The sequence below is a fragment of the Coenobita brevimanus genome, chromosome 65 (assembly GCF_032717465.1).
Source record: "Coenobita brevimanus isolate Jiangsu-jjx chromosome 65, ASM3271746v2, whole genome shotgun sequence".
Taxonomy (NCBI): domain Eukaryota; kingdom Metazoa; phylum Arthropoda; class Malacostraca; order Decapoda; family Coenobitidae; genus Coenobita; species Coenobita brevimanus.
This window is the reverse complement of record NC_137018.1, coordinates 41,427,294-41,442,629: the sequence shown is the minus strand read 5'-3', so window position 1 is coordinate 41,442,629 and position 15,336 is coordinate 41,427,294. Positions and strand designations below refer to the sequence as shown.

General features: G+C 41.7%; 1 protein-coding gene across 1 annotated transcript in view; it reads right to left on the bottom strand.

Annotated features, from left to right (window-relative positions):
* Positions 1-802: 802 nt before the first annotated feature.
* LOC145404982 (uncharacterized) overlaps positions 803-15,336 on the bottom strand; it is a 77,941-nt gene continuing 63,407 nt past the window's right edge. Inside the window, exons 6-13 of the mRNA XM_080276485.1 lie at positions 15,033-15,172; positions 14,428-14,628; positions 11,489-11,665; positions 10,215-10,379; positions 9,318-9,422; positions 7,896-7,985; positions 4,584-4,788; positions 803-1,014 (exon numbers count right to left, since the gene is read on the bottom strand). Of these exons, the coding sequence (XP_080132611.1) occupies positions 803-1,014; positions 4,584-4,788; positions 7,896-7,985; positions 9,318-9,422; positions 10,215-10,379; positions 11,489-11,665; positions 14,428-14,628; positions 15,033-15,172 (1,295 nt within the window). The remainder of the gene's footprint in view (positions 1,015-4,583; positions 4,789-7,895; positions 7,986-9,317; positions 9,423-10,214; positions 10,380-11,488; positions 11,666-14,427; positions 14,629-15,032; positions 15,173-15,336) is intronic.

Sequence of the window (15,336 nt, the reverse complement as noted above, 5' to 3'; positions counted from 1 at the left end):
AAGAATATAATAAAAACTACGCCCTCCGACTGCAGAGGTTGTCTAACTTTAACTTAAGTAATTGTGGCATTTGCTGCCTTTTCCAACAGTTACTGCTTTCCATTATATAATAATTCTGGATTTCCAGAATATTTGGGTTTCATGACCGTTATGCTGAGCAAAATATCCCTTCCATCAAACATTATTCTATGTAACGCGATGCTATTATAACAGAATTCCTAACCACTTATGGAAGGTGTTCAACTCAAGGTTTTGGAGTTAAAGAATGAGATACATCACACACCCCAATAAAAAGGTGACATTAAACCCACTTTCTAGTAATACATAACCCCCGCAACATACTCATACGGACAGTAATAATAAGGCTACTGTTTAAAGGAACACCTCATTTACATCAAAAACTGTTCTGATGGCAGAGCGGTTTAGCACCTGCTGAGGATGACACAACAATTGTATCCACTGCAGGTATGCTGATTCAGTGAGAATGGGCGAGATCAGAACGCCTTCACACTTTGTAAACTCTGATTGATTTGCCCTAGAGGCAGCCACAATAAAATACCTAAGTGGGACAACGGATCTGCAAGAAATTAAGTCATTTCTCCTTATTATACTCCTACCGTGATGCAAGTTACAAGATAGTTACACCATAGTTAAAGATGCAGCTGATCAATATTGTATAGCTGTGCTGTAATTTATATCAGCGTTGTATTGAATTAATTCTAATTAGTGTTTATTACTCCCACCAGTCAAGCTTCTATAATTTTTCTCACTCTTCTCACACTATTCTAACTGTCCCTTGTGTTCATCTGGTCTTGCCAGACACGGTGCTGAAGGCATGGAAAGAGGAGTCAGGAGGAAAGGTGGATGCTGTGGATGGGATGGTGCGAACGCGAATACAGAGCACGGCGGTGAGGGCGGAGGACAGCACTAGGATGAGTAGTGACGTCACCAAGGCAGCCACGAAACCACCAACACTCACACACATCTCATCATCCGAGGAACCATCGCTCTTTTCTGTGGGGAGTGAAGCATGATTATAGATGATGCCATGCACGAGACGTGGATGGGGATTTTGTAGTTAACAACATTATTATATGTTTTTATCCATCCTGTGGGTGGAAGCTTAATAGTCATAATAACAGGTCCACGAACAAACCCAAAGAGATGTGATTAACAAATGACACTGTCAAAGGAATATTTCAGACATAAAAGTTAACAATTATTTGTATACTGCATGATAAGTGCTTTCATAATAAGCAAGTATGAACTCACAGAATCGTCTTTGAACACCACTGTGTAAGCTTATTACACATGCCTATATTTTCGTGACAGAAGGACCTCTAAATTTCTGTATTTTGCCCTACATTACATGATGCCATTATCTGTGAAAGGCTTTGCTGACTGAGTTTACATTTTGTAATTACTTTCATGCTAGAAATAGTTATAGCGACTTGTAACTTAGAGATTAATATACTACAGGTGATCAAATAATGTGATAAGAATGTGTATGGTAGCTCATCAGAGTTTGTGTGATTTCAACAGTGCTTAAGTATGGATTACTATGGGGTCTGGTTAGGGATCAGGGGTTGGATATACAGTATACTTGAGATCAAAAATAATACTATAAAAAGGAGTACAACAGTGGGATGGGAATGTGTGGGGATGGTCATCTGTGTCTGTGAGCATAAAAATGATCGAGGATGAGTTTTGTTAGGGATGAAGGTATTAGTACTTAAAATTTATTTTTTGTGCATTATAAGTTGGTTTCCTGTCTCTGAAGCTATTCTAACGAATCTGTGGTAGGTGGTTAAGCCCATCACCAACTCATTAGGTGTAATGCTACCTTCAGGTGATTCAACACCTTTCTGATAAGCCATATCATTTCATGTAGCCCAGGAAACTATTTATTACAATAAATGGTAACATATAATTAAACGGACATGACAGCATAAGAAAAGAGGATAACTACAGTAGGCCAGTTGGGTCATGCAAGGCAGCCCCTACAAGAGTGTGACTAAACTACTAAAATAAGACAAGGATGCTCGGTGCTCTAATTGGTTTAAGCAAACAACCGGATGTCGTCCACAAGGGTAACATCAGAGATGTGTTTGGGGCTCACTGCCTACGTAATTACCGCTCAGGACTTAGTGACAGGTTATTGTCTTATGTCTGAATTACTGTAAGTAGCCAAATGCAGCCCCTACACTTCTGACGGGGCAATAAAGAACTAAAAGATGGATATAGTAACTTACCAATCTGTCTATTTATAGACAGGGTGCCAAAGAAGTTAGTTGGGGAGTGAAAGATAAAAATGGTAGATTACTAGTGGAGAAGGGAGAAAAAGTGAGCAGATGGAGAGAACACTTTAATGAATTGTTGAACACAGAGAATGAGAGTAATGCGAGCATAACTGACTGGGGAATGGCTGGGAGAAGAAGGGATGTGAGAAGAGAGGAAGAAATCAGTAGGATGGAAGTCGTGGAAGCAATGAAGAAAGTTAAAATGGGGAAAGCCCCAGGAATTGATGGAGTGTGTGGTGAAATGTTGAACCACGGGGGAGAGACAGTAGTGGAACGGCTATGGGAGGAAGGTAGAGTCTCGGAGGATTGGAAGTCAGGTATACTTATTCCCTTGTACAAAGGAAAAGGGGAAAAAGAAGTGTGTGGTAATCATAGGGGCATTTGTCTTCTTAGTGTAATAGGAAAAGTATATGGTAGTATAATTACTGACAGAGTTCGTGAAATTTCAAAGGAATTAGTTGGAGAAGAACAAGGAGGTTTTAGGACGGGAAGAGGTTGTGTAGATCAGATATTCATTCTTGGAGCTTTAGTGGAAAAGTTTCTAGAGAAGGGAAAGAAGTTGTATGTGGCCTTCATGGATCTAGAGAATGCATATGACAGGGTGGATAGACAAGGATTGTGGAAAGTATTAAGAATATATGGAGTAGATGGGAAGTTGCTGAAGGCCATGAAGAGTATGTATGAGGGTGCTTAGACTGCAGTGCGTGTGGATAGTGAACTGAGTGAATTTTTCTATTTGAAGGTTGGATTGAAACAAGGATGTATCATGTCTCCATGGTTGTTCAATCTGTTTATGGATGGGGTTATAAATGATATACAAGGTTGGGCAGTGGATGTTGGAGCGGCTTTAATAAGAGAGGGCAGTGTTTGGAAACATCCTGTACTGTTCTTTGCAGATGATACTGTGCTGTTAAGTGAAGACGAAGGCGAGCTGCAAGGCTTGGTGGATGAGTATGGAAGAGTGTGTAAGAAACGGAATCTAAAGGTGAATGTTGTGAAGAGTAAAGTTATGGTCTTCGAGAGAAGTGTAGTCAGTGAATGTACATGAGGTTGGATGAGGAGGAAATGGATAATGTGAGTACGTTTAAGTGCTTGGAGAGTGTGATGAGTAAGGATGGAAGTTTAGAGGGTGACGTGCTTAAAAGGGTACAACAAGGAAGAAAGTTTGCTGGTTCTTGAAGACAGTGATAGGAAACAGGGAAGTGAGTATGGAAGTGAAAAAGCTACTACATGACAGTATTGTGATATCAACTTTAACGTATGGAAGCGAAGCTTGGACCTTGTTGGAGGGACAGAAGTCAAGAGTGACAGCAGCGGAAAGGAGTTATTTGAGAGGAGCATGTGGAGTCACATGGAGAGACAGACTGACAAATGAGGAAGTGAAGAAGCGTTGTGGTGTGGATGTGGATGTGATAGGAAGCGTTAGAAGAAATACACTGAGGTGGTTTGGCCATGTCGAGAGGATGGAGAGCGAGAGACTGACGAGGAGAGTGTACATGAGTGAGGTGGAGGGGGGAGAGGGAGGGAGAGGACAAGGATGAGAAGGAGGGATGGAGTGGAGAGGTATATGAGGGAGAGGGGTGTGAAATGGGAGCAGGGCAATGAAATGGCGGGGGACAGGGCGATATGGAGGCGATTTGTTTGTGGCCACCCCTTACGGGATTAAGGCGTCGGGCAACAGACAGATAGATAGATATATTAATTTATTTATTCAATATATGTTGGGATGCTAAAATAATGTGGAGAATAAAACAAGGGAGGAAAATTATGTACGTGGATAGTCATCTGGTCAGAAATGAGGGGCTGGTGATATCGGAAGGGAGAGTAAAACAGTACATGAAAGTTGTCTATGCAGATAGTAGCCGGAATTCATTAGATTATAGGGACAATGGGGTTAAATGTGGAACATGTGTGCTGTATTTGTATGGCAGGTTGGAATAAATGTAGGCCTTCTCAAAAAAAGTGTCTGGGATCGTGTTTTGCGTCGACCCTGCAGCCCACCATCGTCACTGAGGAGGGTGGAGAGAGCTTAGGGAAAGAAACTGGAAAACCAAACAACAGGACTCTATCTTGAATGCTGATCTGTAATAAGAGATTAACACTAAAATATGGTGCTAGTCTCGAAGAAGGACTAAGAAGAGGACGCTGAGCTGTAGATATCTTAAGCAGTCACCGAGCTACGGGAAATAAGCTGCAAAACGTCGAAAACAGCCATATTAAAATAAGTAAACTATAATAACGAAAGAACGAAGGCAACGGGGAAAACCAAAGCAGAGAACTCACTAGTAACGAGAGTGATGGGTGTATCTCGGACGATGGAAAAATCCTCGGGCGATATCACTCTGAGTTTCCTAGCCAGCCTCACTCCCTCCCCCACCGTGTCGTTCCTCCTCCTGCTCTTCCTCACTTCTTCTTCCTCATCCTCACTGCTCTTGTCCTCTTGGTTTCCCCTTACCGGCGTTGGTATGGCCCTCCTCCTACGACCTGCCTGCATGGGGAAGGGAGAGATTAAGGTAAGCAGCAAAAGGCAGTCCCATGCTACTCACTTCGAGGTTTAAGGGTCCAGGGCGAGGCTACCATAGTCCAATACATTTAAAGGCAGAGGATCAGACTACTTCCCTAGGTGACATTACATGACTGAAAAACCTCCACTAACCTGCTAGGAATCTACACTAATCAAAGCCGCCAGTGACTGGGGCGTTCTAACCACTAGACTATCTACCACCTAAATTTAACAGAAGACTGAGATGTTTCATGGCTGGAGCTGCTGTTTTGCTCAATCCCATCTCTCATTCTCTCAGCCTCACTGTTCGGTTAAAACACTAAGGTGGGTTGACTTAAAAAATAATGAAATCAATACAGATTGATAAAGAAGGCACATTCACAGGCACACGACAACGTTAATATCTCCCACTCTCTCTGGATAGGAAATATTATACATATATATATATATATATATATATATATATATATATATATATATCATCATCATCCGGACCTCCTTTTCTACCCTAGGGCAGGGTGAGGAGAAGTAATGTCCAGACAACCCAAATTTGCCCACTCCAATGGGCCACGCTTCCATTCATTCATCATTCAAGCCCCCGGAATCCTGGCTCTCTCGGATGCGCCAAAAACATTCACCACGTACTGTAGCTTCACATAAACGTATCCGACTGAGTCAATCCGGACGCGCTGCCACGTTAAAAAAGGGTGCCAAATTCCTGATCATGCACGTCTCTTCACAACATTCATCCAGCCAGCTCGATCATCTCTTGTCAGTTCCCTAGCCTCGCCAACTTCTAGACCTCTCTTCCTCACACACTCATCCATTATCTCTCCACCTTCTCCTTGGCCTACCTCGCCTCCTCCCTCCTTCAAATTCGCTCAGATACCTTTTCACCACTCTATTGTTATCCATTCTCTCCACATGACCATACCATCTCAGTACACTCTCTTCGATTCTGGTGTCCATCGACTTCCTCACTCCACACCTTTCACGAATCACATTATTCCGTATCCTATCCACCCTCTGTACTCCACATACATTCCTCAGCAGTCTCATCTCCACTGCTAGTACTCTTGACTTTTCATTTTCATGCTACACCATAGTCTCACATCCGTATGTTAAAATTGGCACTAACACTCCTTCACGTAAGCCTCGTGCAGCTGCAACACTCAAGCCTCTGTTTCATATCAAGGCCTTCATTGCCCCAGCCACCCTTCTTCCCTGTGCCACTCTCCTTTCAACTTCTTTTGTACATTTTCCTCTCTTTTCTATTACTGTACCCGGGTATCTTAACTCTTTCATCAATTCCAATCTCTCTCCATTCACTGTAACATCGCACTGGGAGTCACCTTCTCTCTCAACAACCATCACTTTACTGTACATCCATCCATCATCCAATCCTACATTGCCCCATGAGGAGCGTAGGAGCCCGGGGCTAAGCAGTTGGTCCTGACATTTAAGATAAGAGTGCTCTTTTCTATATTTACTGTCAAGGCACGACGCTCACAGACATCAGCAAAACTCTGCACTAGCCTACCAAGCTCTTGTCCGGTGCTTGCAAGCAGCACTGCATCATCAGCACACAACAAATTTTAGATGCTCCATCCATCACCATTCATTACCAACGCCATCCCTCTCTCCATTACTCGTGTTTTTACTTCTCTCATCACCCCATCCATATATATATTGAACAACCAAGGGGACATCACACAACCTTGTCGCACGCCCACACCGATCGTAAACCATTCACTTAGATGCCCATTAACCCTTACACATGCTTCACTACCATCTTAAAAACTCTTGAAGGCACCTAGCAGCTTACCATCTACACCGTACATGCGCAAAACTGTCCACAATCCTTCTCTATCTACTTTGTCGTATGTTTTTTCCAGATCCATGAATGCCATTAACACCTTATGGTCCTTCTCACAAGCCTTCTCTACTATCTGTCTCACTGCAAATATTTGATCCACACATCTTCTGCCACTCCTAAAGCCACCCTGTTCATCACTCACTAGGACTTCTGATATCTCTCTTACTTTCTCTATAATAATTCTTCCATATACCTTCCCTACCACACTCAATAGACTTATGCCACGATAATTCGTGCACCCACTTCGCTCACCTTTATTTTTGTACAGGGGTACAATCACAGCCTTTTTCCACTCTGCAGGCACAGTTTCACTCATCCATGCCTTCTTACATCTCTCCAACAAGCACTTCACTCCATTCTCTCCACTACACTTAAGCATCACTGCATACACCTCATCAACCCCAACTGCTTTCCCATTTTTCAGCCGCTTCACATCACTCTTCACCTGTGCGAGTGTCACATCACCTGGCACTGCATTCCTCCTCTGCACACCCCCAAAACCAATCATGTTTACAGCCCCTCTGCTCTCTCTATTCCCATTCATCAAACTTTCAAAATGTTCTTTCTATCTGGTCCTTACTTCATCCCCGTGGGTTAATAAACCACCACCTACATCCTTCACACCATCACATTTCTTTCCGCTTTCACTTCTACATTTCCGCACCTCTTTCCAGAATAACTTTCTAATTTCAGAGTAGTTCGCATTCATTTTTTTCCTAGATCATCATTTACCTCCTTTTTCCTCTTCACTGGTCTCTTTATGTGCTTCTTGCTCTCAATATATTCAGTTCTTATTTCACCTGAACCCCTGTCCTGTTACCACTTTAGCCACTTCTTCCTCTTTTTCTCCACCGCTCTCTTAACCTCATCCCACCATGCCATACCTTTCTTCTTTGTTGTTACTCTTGCCACACAAGACACCGCTTTAGCATTTAGAAATCCCTATTTGCATTCCACAGGCTGTCCAGATCCATTTCATTCCAATTCACTGATTCTAACTCCTCCTCTACTTTGGTCCTGTAATCATCTGCCATTTCTTTGATCCTCAGCTTCTCAACTTTCAGTCTTTCTCCCTGACTGCTCATTATATATATATATATATATATATAATGTACCAGGCATATAAAATGAGAGGTAGAGGAAAATTGTTTGGATGGAAGCTGATAATATACTGTGCAATATATATATATATATATATTTCCTTCTTTCTACTCACCCCATCCCCGGGACAGACAGGACAGGAGCGTGCACAAAGGTCCACTTGGCACTCTATGTATACATCAGTCTTGTCGGGGAACTTGAAGGCCTGCGGACAAAATACAGTATACCAGGTTGAGAAAACAAACAAACAAGCCCGTCACTGCACCTACTTTACACTTCAAGAGCATGTCCGACATATTCCTCCCTGATGCGTCGTATCACAGACAATCATCAACGAGCAGATATACATACCAAGCCTCACTCAGTTTAGGAAATCAGGAAGCTGATGAAAGTGAGACGCAGCCTAGATGAGGTGAAATATTACCCGAGTTTCTGTCCCTAACTGTACAGCAGGCTATATGTACAGTACTGACATGGAAGATGTGTACAAATAAAGAGAAGTATGGCTATTTTCACTTGGCTTTATATTTTGAAATATTAATTGAAAAGTTGTACATTGCTGTAATCTTTGTCCTATTTCAATATGAACACCGATTTTTTTTTTTTCACGCAATACTATAAAATAATGTAGGAGAAAAGGAACCGGGATGAAGGATAAATTCATGTAATAAAATTGTAAGATATTAAGTGAAGGATGGATAAGGGTAGAAGGAGAGAAAGTACAGGTAAGGACATGTAAATGCAGGAAGGGAGGGAGGTATGGTAGGTGCGATACTGTACATGTATGGATATAAGTAAATGCAGAGAAGAGAGGTAGGGTGGGAGGTAACTAGGCAGAGAAAGAAAAGATAAATATAGGTATGAAAATGAGAAAATGTACAGGACGGAGGGAGAGGGGTAATTGGGTAGAATGAGGAGTACTGTATTTGCAAGGATGATAGTTAAGTGTAAAGGAAAGGAGGGCTAGACAGGAAGGTAAGGAGGCAGGCAGGCAGGAAGAAAGAGGCGTGAAATGAGGGAGGGAGAGGAAGTGGGAGGTGGGAGGAGAGAAACATCACAATACATAGGGAATAGGGAAGTAGGAGGAGAGAAATATCAAAATGCGTCTGGAAACAGACAAAATTGTGGATTGAATAGAGGATACGGAAAAAGGTACGGAAGGCAGCAGGTATGTATAAGGAAGGTTGCGAGATGCATGAGAAGAAAGGAGGTGGGTAGGTAAAGAGATATAAGCCCAGAAAAATAAATAAATAAGTGTACAAGATGAGAGGCATAGGCAAGAGGGTACGAAGGGAGGCAAGTAAGAGGAAGATATAGTTATAAGGTACAGAAAAAGAGAAGGAGGGAGGAAGGAAGAGAGAAATAAAATAAACAGGAAGTGTAAAGGGAAGAAGGGACTAGCATGAATGTTAGGAAGGAAGTAGGTATGAAAAGGAGAAGGGAAAAATACGCAAGAAGACAAGGAAGCGGGTTAGACAGGAAGAAGGTAGAGGGACAAGCATATTACACTGTGAGCACACGCAAGGACGTGAATTACCTGGAAGTGTGAGAAGGCAATGACAGGAATACTTTGGCTTCCTGTATCCCTGGTCTTCTGCCACGAACCCAGCACCTTCTTGCGGCTCCCCAGCACACACCCATTCTGTGGGAGGAAGGGGGAGGGGGGCATTACAATCACATAGGAGAAATATTCCCCCAGGAAACATAATCATCGTCAGCCGTATCCTAACCCTATACACCTTTAACATATTGGGTAGGAACCTAAATAACCACTGCAGGAAACAATTAGTACATGAAATATCATCATCATCATGAATCATCATAAATCATCGTAAGTCATAAACTATCATCATGATCATCATAAATCATAAATTATCATTATGATCAAGATCATCATCATAATCATGATCATCATCATCATAAACCACAAATTATCATAAATCATCATGATCATGATCATCATCACTTTATCATCTGATTTCATCTATCACTACTATATTTTCTATCCTCCCTACCCATTTATTTTGACTGTATCATCTGATCTCAGAACAAATACTTAAGTTGGTATGATGTCTTACTCATTTATCCCTACTGCATCTTCTGACCTTAGCAGACGAACCCAGGGTTGCAACTCTCACTATAAATACTTCAACGACAAGTAAGCATCAATATCTATTCATACAAACTGCACCACGTGACCTCAGCAACAACTGTAGTTCTTTTACACAAACTTGACTCAGATTTTTGCCCATTTGTGGCTTACTTCACGTGGCTCACTGATAATATTTCGGCTCTGCTTTCATTCCACAGCACTTCTTTGTGACTAGTACCATACAAATAATTAATTAATTAATCTTTTATCACTCAGCATTCATGATGGAGAGAGGACAATTTTAGGCCAAGTTAGGGTAAAATGGGTTTGATTATCTGGCACCTGATCCGTGAGTTGGTATGAGGTGTCTGGGGTACCGTCGTGCGCCACACACTCCCGCACCAGCACGTCAGCACCGGTGGGCCCCTCCACACCCACCACCAACGTCATCAGCTCCCCGATCCGCACCAGGCCTGAGGCAGACGGCGCGAACGGCCCACGCCCAACCTGTACAGTTCACCCCACACGTCATCATCATCATCATCATTCGTACCTCATTTCCCACCTAAGGATGGGATGAGGTGACCAAACACTTTCTCTGCTTTAACCAGGTCAATCCAAACACTTTCCCTGCTTTAACCAGGTCAATCCAATGTCGTATTTTGGCTGGCACCAAACGATTTTATGCTACCTTGGACAAACCTCTGGTTGTGAAAGGATTAATGGAAATTATAACATCCCCTAGTTAGAAAAATCTCTCCAAAGCTGAATATAATCGTGTGGTAGTAGCAAGGCAAAAATGTCCCAGGAGTGACGTGGTTAATATTTGTGTTCATTCGTTTTCGTATTTATCTTAATCATCCCGACTTCTTTTCCCACCAAAGAATGGGGTGAGGTAGGGTCCATAAAGCAAGGAAAAGAGACACGGACTTATTAGCTGGAAGGTAACTCCGGTGGTTTGGTAGCTGTGTAGCTTACCGTGTTTGCCCTCCAATCACGTAGGCTGGAGTTTGATCCCATCCACAGGGAGGCATTTACTGTAAGGGTGGTTAGTAGTATGTCTTTACATGGCCACACCGTGCCCGGGTTCCCTTGATGATGAACACATATTTCCCCACAAACACTGTCATTCCCCCACAATACAGCAGCCGCCAGAATCCATGACCGACGTGAGAAACTCATGTGATCCATCAGGCAATGCAGTTAGGAAATGTATGGCCTCTAAGCTGTCATCGTGAAGTGAATAGTCCTTCAATGCACCCATTTTTTTCGGTGAATTTATTTTGTACAAGACACACACACACACACACACACACACACACACACACACACACACACACACACGCACACACACACTACATTACATTATCTCATTTCTTTACACGGAGGCATGATACCGTACAATGGTGATATGCTTGTACCTGTGGAAGATCAAAAAGTATAGTAAAACAAAAACTACTGTATACCATGTTCATAAAAATCAAACAATGTCACTGCTGAAGCGACCTGAAAATCAAGGCAAGCGGAAGCCTGTGTCTGCGCAAACAAAATGGAGTAAAACAAAAAATAGTTCAGATCAACATGGTACGAATTCCACAGCATATCCCTCAACGGACCTGAATATCCAGCGATGCGGAAGCTTGTGTCTGCGCTGAGAATGTGACCACCTGCTGATCCAACATGGCCACGTTGAGTGCTGCACTGACCCGCTGACTGCCGGCCCGTCCATCCAGGCCCAATCCGTTGATCCCGCCCTCGTACACGCATCTCACGCCCCGAGCTGTGTCCCATACCTGCGCCCACCGGTACATGTGTATAGTGATATCAACACTTAGGCCAGTATTTTATTTGGAGATTTCGTTACATCTCCTCCTCTGCAATTTACTTTGCTTGTCACAGTTTAGTAACCTTCTTTTATGTTATTGATGCAAACTATTTCGATACCAAAACTGTAAAACTAATATGTACAACAAGATTCAGGAGTTATATGCAAGTAAAATAGCTAAGAAAGAGGTACAATGAAACCTCCTATGCCACTTAAGAGCATAGGCCACGTAGGTCTTTCTCTTACCTGAATAATGTCCCCTAGAGTTAGCCATAATAATATATATAACTCAGCAAAATATGGTAGCCACCAAGAGGAATTATTTTCAAGTAGACCAATTCAAAAGTGTTATACTTTAGTTACAGACGGGTAAAAACAGCCTCGCATCACTCCTTATACCCAGGGATGTTCATTAAATTTGATTGTGGGCAATGCAAGGCAAACTTAATCAGCTCAGGAATAAATGACGTTCTCGAGGGAAGCGCATACTACAAAACAAGTCAAAACAATGGAAATGCTGTTAAAATAACTTTATAATATATATCACAGCAAACATGACCAAGTAATGATGCTTAACGTTAAGTATAAAATGCTTAACTGAAAAAGAGAACATAGCCTTAAGTATTAAAATGGGATTATTATTATTCTTTTGTCGAGCAATACTGTGTTACAACGAATAAATACCACACTATCCTGTCTGACCTATCATCACACCAGTACACGAGTCCCCACAATTTTACTAAGACCCTAACATACCATACGTCAGAAATCTGAGCTGTCGATAATTACAAGACACGCCGAAAAATATGGAGAATAGCAAAAATCCACTTTCAATGAACCTATGATTAACGATACTTCTTCTGTTCACTGTGCTGTAATTCATCTTCACCTCCAATACTGGATTATGAATGCAACTGGATTTTGAGTGCCACTAAGTATAACTACTTTGGGATTACACGTGCCAGTGGAATATGAAAGGAGTACGACTACCACAGGAATCTGGGTGGTTAGCGCAACATCCCACAATATAATTTGCCATATTTTACACTAAGAATAATACGGTAATACTGATATCGCTCATTCTGACTCCTGCTCTGCTGGCTACTTACATTATATACTGATACTTAGAAAACGATCAACAGTGTATCCGAATTTACATAACCCTTAAACTGATGTAGTCGAACTTTGCAATTTATTCAAGTTACAACTACATAATATTATATATATATATATATATATATATATATATATATATATATATATATATATATATATATATATATATATATATATATATGTGTGTGTGTGTGTGTGTTTGTTTCCGACTCTTGGCATAGGCTTTACAGTCTGCTATCAAGGCCCAGTAGTCCTCCTACATGCCATTCACCTCTTCATGTCACCTCTTCGGCGCTAACACCCACCGTCCATATTGAATACATGCTAGTGCTGTCTCATACAGGACTGGTGTAGTGGTATTAGCGGGGGTATTTTTACAACATGTCGGCGGGTCTTCTGGTAGATCAGTAAAGTCTGATTTACTGAAATTCAAATCCATAAACTGTTCCCTGCCCCAGCGGAAATATGAATCTGGGTCCGGTAGGACTGCAGGCCACCTCTCTACCGACTGAGCCACCGCCTCCCATATATATATATATATATATATATATATATATATATATATATATATATATATATATATATATATATATATACCGGTAATCAAATAATAAAAAGCGAATCTTAAGGGGTCTCGTTAGTACTTGGATGGGTGACCGCCTGGGAACACCAGATGCTGTTGGCATCCCTACATGTCAAGTGGGGTTGGTGGAGGATTAGTGCCCCTCCCTGTAAAACAATTAACTCTAAGCCACTGGCCACCCCGTCTGGGATACATGGCGTCTGGCAATGAATGAATGAAAAATGAATGAATCTTAAGGGACCCTCAGGCTTTTCTTGCCTTGCGCGATCTTTAAAAAATCGTTAAACTTTCAATGAATCTCATTCAATAGTAAAAGTATGTTGTCTCAGTGATACGTCTTTTCCTGTAGTTTGAAAAAATAACTTTGTGCGTGCAACTGTAGATCTTTACTGGACTTTAACTATTCATAAAAAATTAAACGTCCTTCATCAGCTTTTACTTATCTGGTAAAAAATCTGAAGAAAAAACTTTGAAGTGTTCTGTTTCACTTCTGGTTTATGATTAAATCAAGATCACTTTTTATTTTGGATGACTGAGCGATTATTTCTAGCATTATCCTTGGCACAGCGGCATGCAAGAGTAACTGACAAATGATTTAATAATTAACCAGAAATAAAATGGAATACTTAAAAAGCTTTCTGTTCTTTTGTATCAATAAGCGAATAATTAATTCCATCATTAACCTTGGCATATCGGCATGAGTGATTATTCATAAACCAGAGATGAAATGGAATATTTACAAAGTTTCCGATTCAGAGATTTTATCATATACAGTATCTCAGAATTCATAAATAGATTTTTTTTTTCCTCTCATTAGTTATTGTGCAGTAAAGATTTGTAAATGCAATGTAACTGTATGCACAACATTATTTCAGTTTCCAACTGCAGGAAAGAACAACACTGGTAGAGCTTATTCTTAGGTTTAAGAGACACATTCAGTGAAGGTTGAGTTATTTCTTAAATAAATTTTTAATGAGTGCATGGTATTAAAAGAAAACGGTGGGTCTCTTAAACTATTCTGTTCTACTGACCTCCTGTATACCAGGTTCGTTTTGTATGACCAGGACGGCCTGCAAATACGGTGGTTGTCCTGCGGCCTCTACATACTGCACTCCACACCGGCCCACTCCACCTCCTCCACCCACCGCCACGCCCCCCTCCACACGGAACTCCACCTCACGCCGCCCCGTCCCCGGCGACACGTAGCGGCAACTGGTGTCTCCGTAGTGGCCCTGAAAAAGACGGAGCGTGATAGCTACCACCAAAGGGCTACCACCACCGTTAAAAAAGAAAGAAAGAAAAAAAAAAACTTACATTGAACAGATAGCAGAATTGAACAGAACTTAATGGCAACAGTTGAAAATACTAACGTCGACACAGGCAAGACCGTAGAGGTGAGCGGAGAAATGGATAGCGACCAGCAAGTGATAGAATGCCAACCTCGTACAATGGACCATAAAATGAGGCAAGGGCCATGTAGACGCTAAACTCTGTGTAGAATAGACCGGGAAATGAGACGAGAGCCGTAGAAATGCTAACCTTGGCAGAGATTTGACTAAGAAATGGCAAAAACCCACGGAAATTATTAGTTTGGTGTAGATTAGACTAAGATGTTTGAACAGTAGTTAAAGCCTACCTTGGCATAAATAAGGCCGTAGAACTGAGAAGAGAAGTGTACAGTGACGAGCATGTGGTCTGGGAGGCAGGCCACGTCCAGCCCCACCAAGTTGGGCATTGTGGCACCAGGATCCTCAGGCAGCAGCTGACCCACCACACCTGCAGAAAGGAATATAATTTGGGCCGTATTCTAGGTGTGATTTTGCAACACATTATTTGGCGATTTATTCTGTACATCTGTTATCATCCTTTTATTATTAACTTAAACTATGACGATATTAATATGATATAAATAGCACGTAAGGGAATTCTAAGCCGTAATA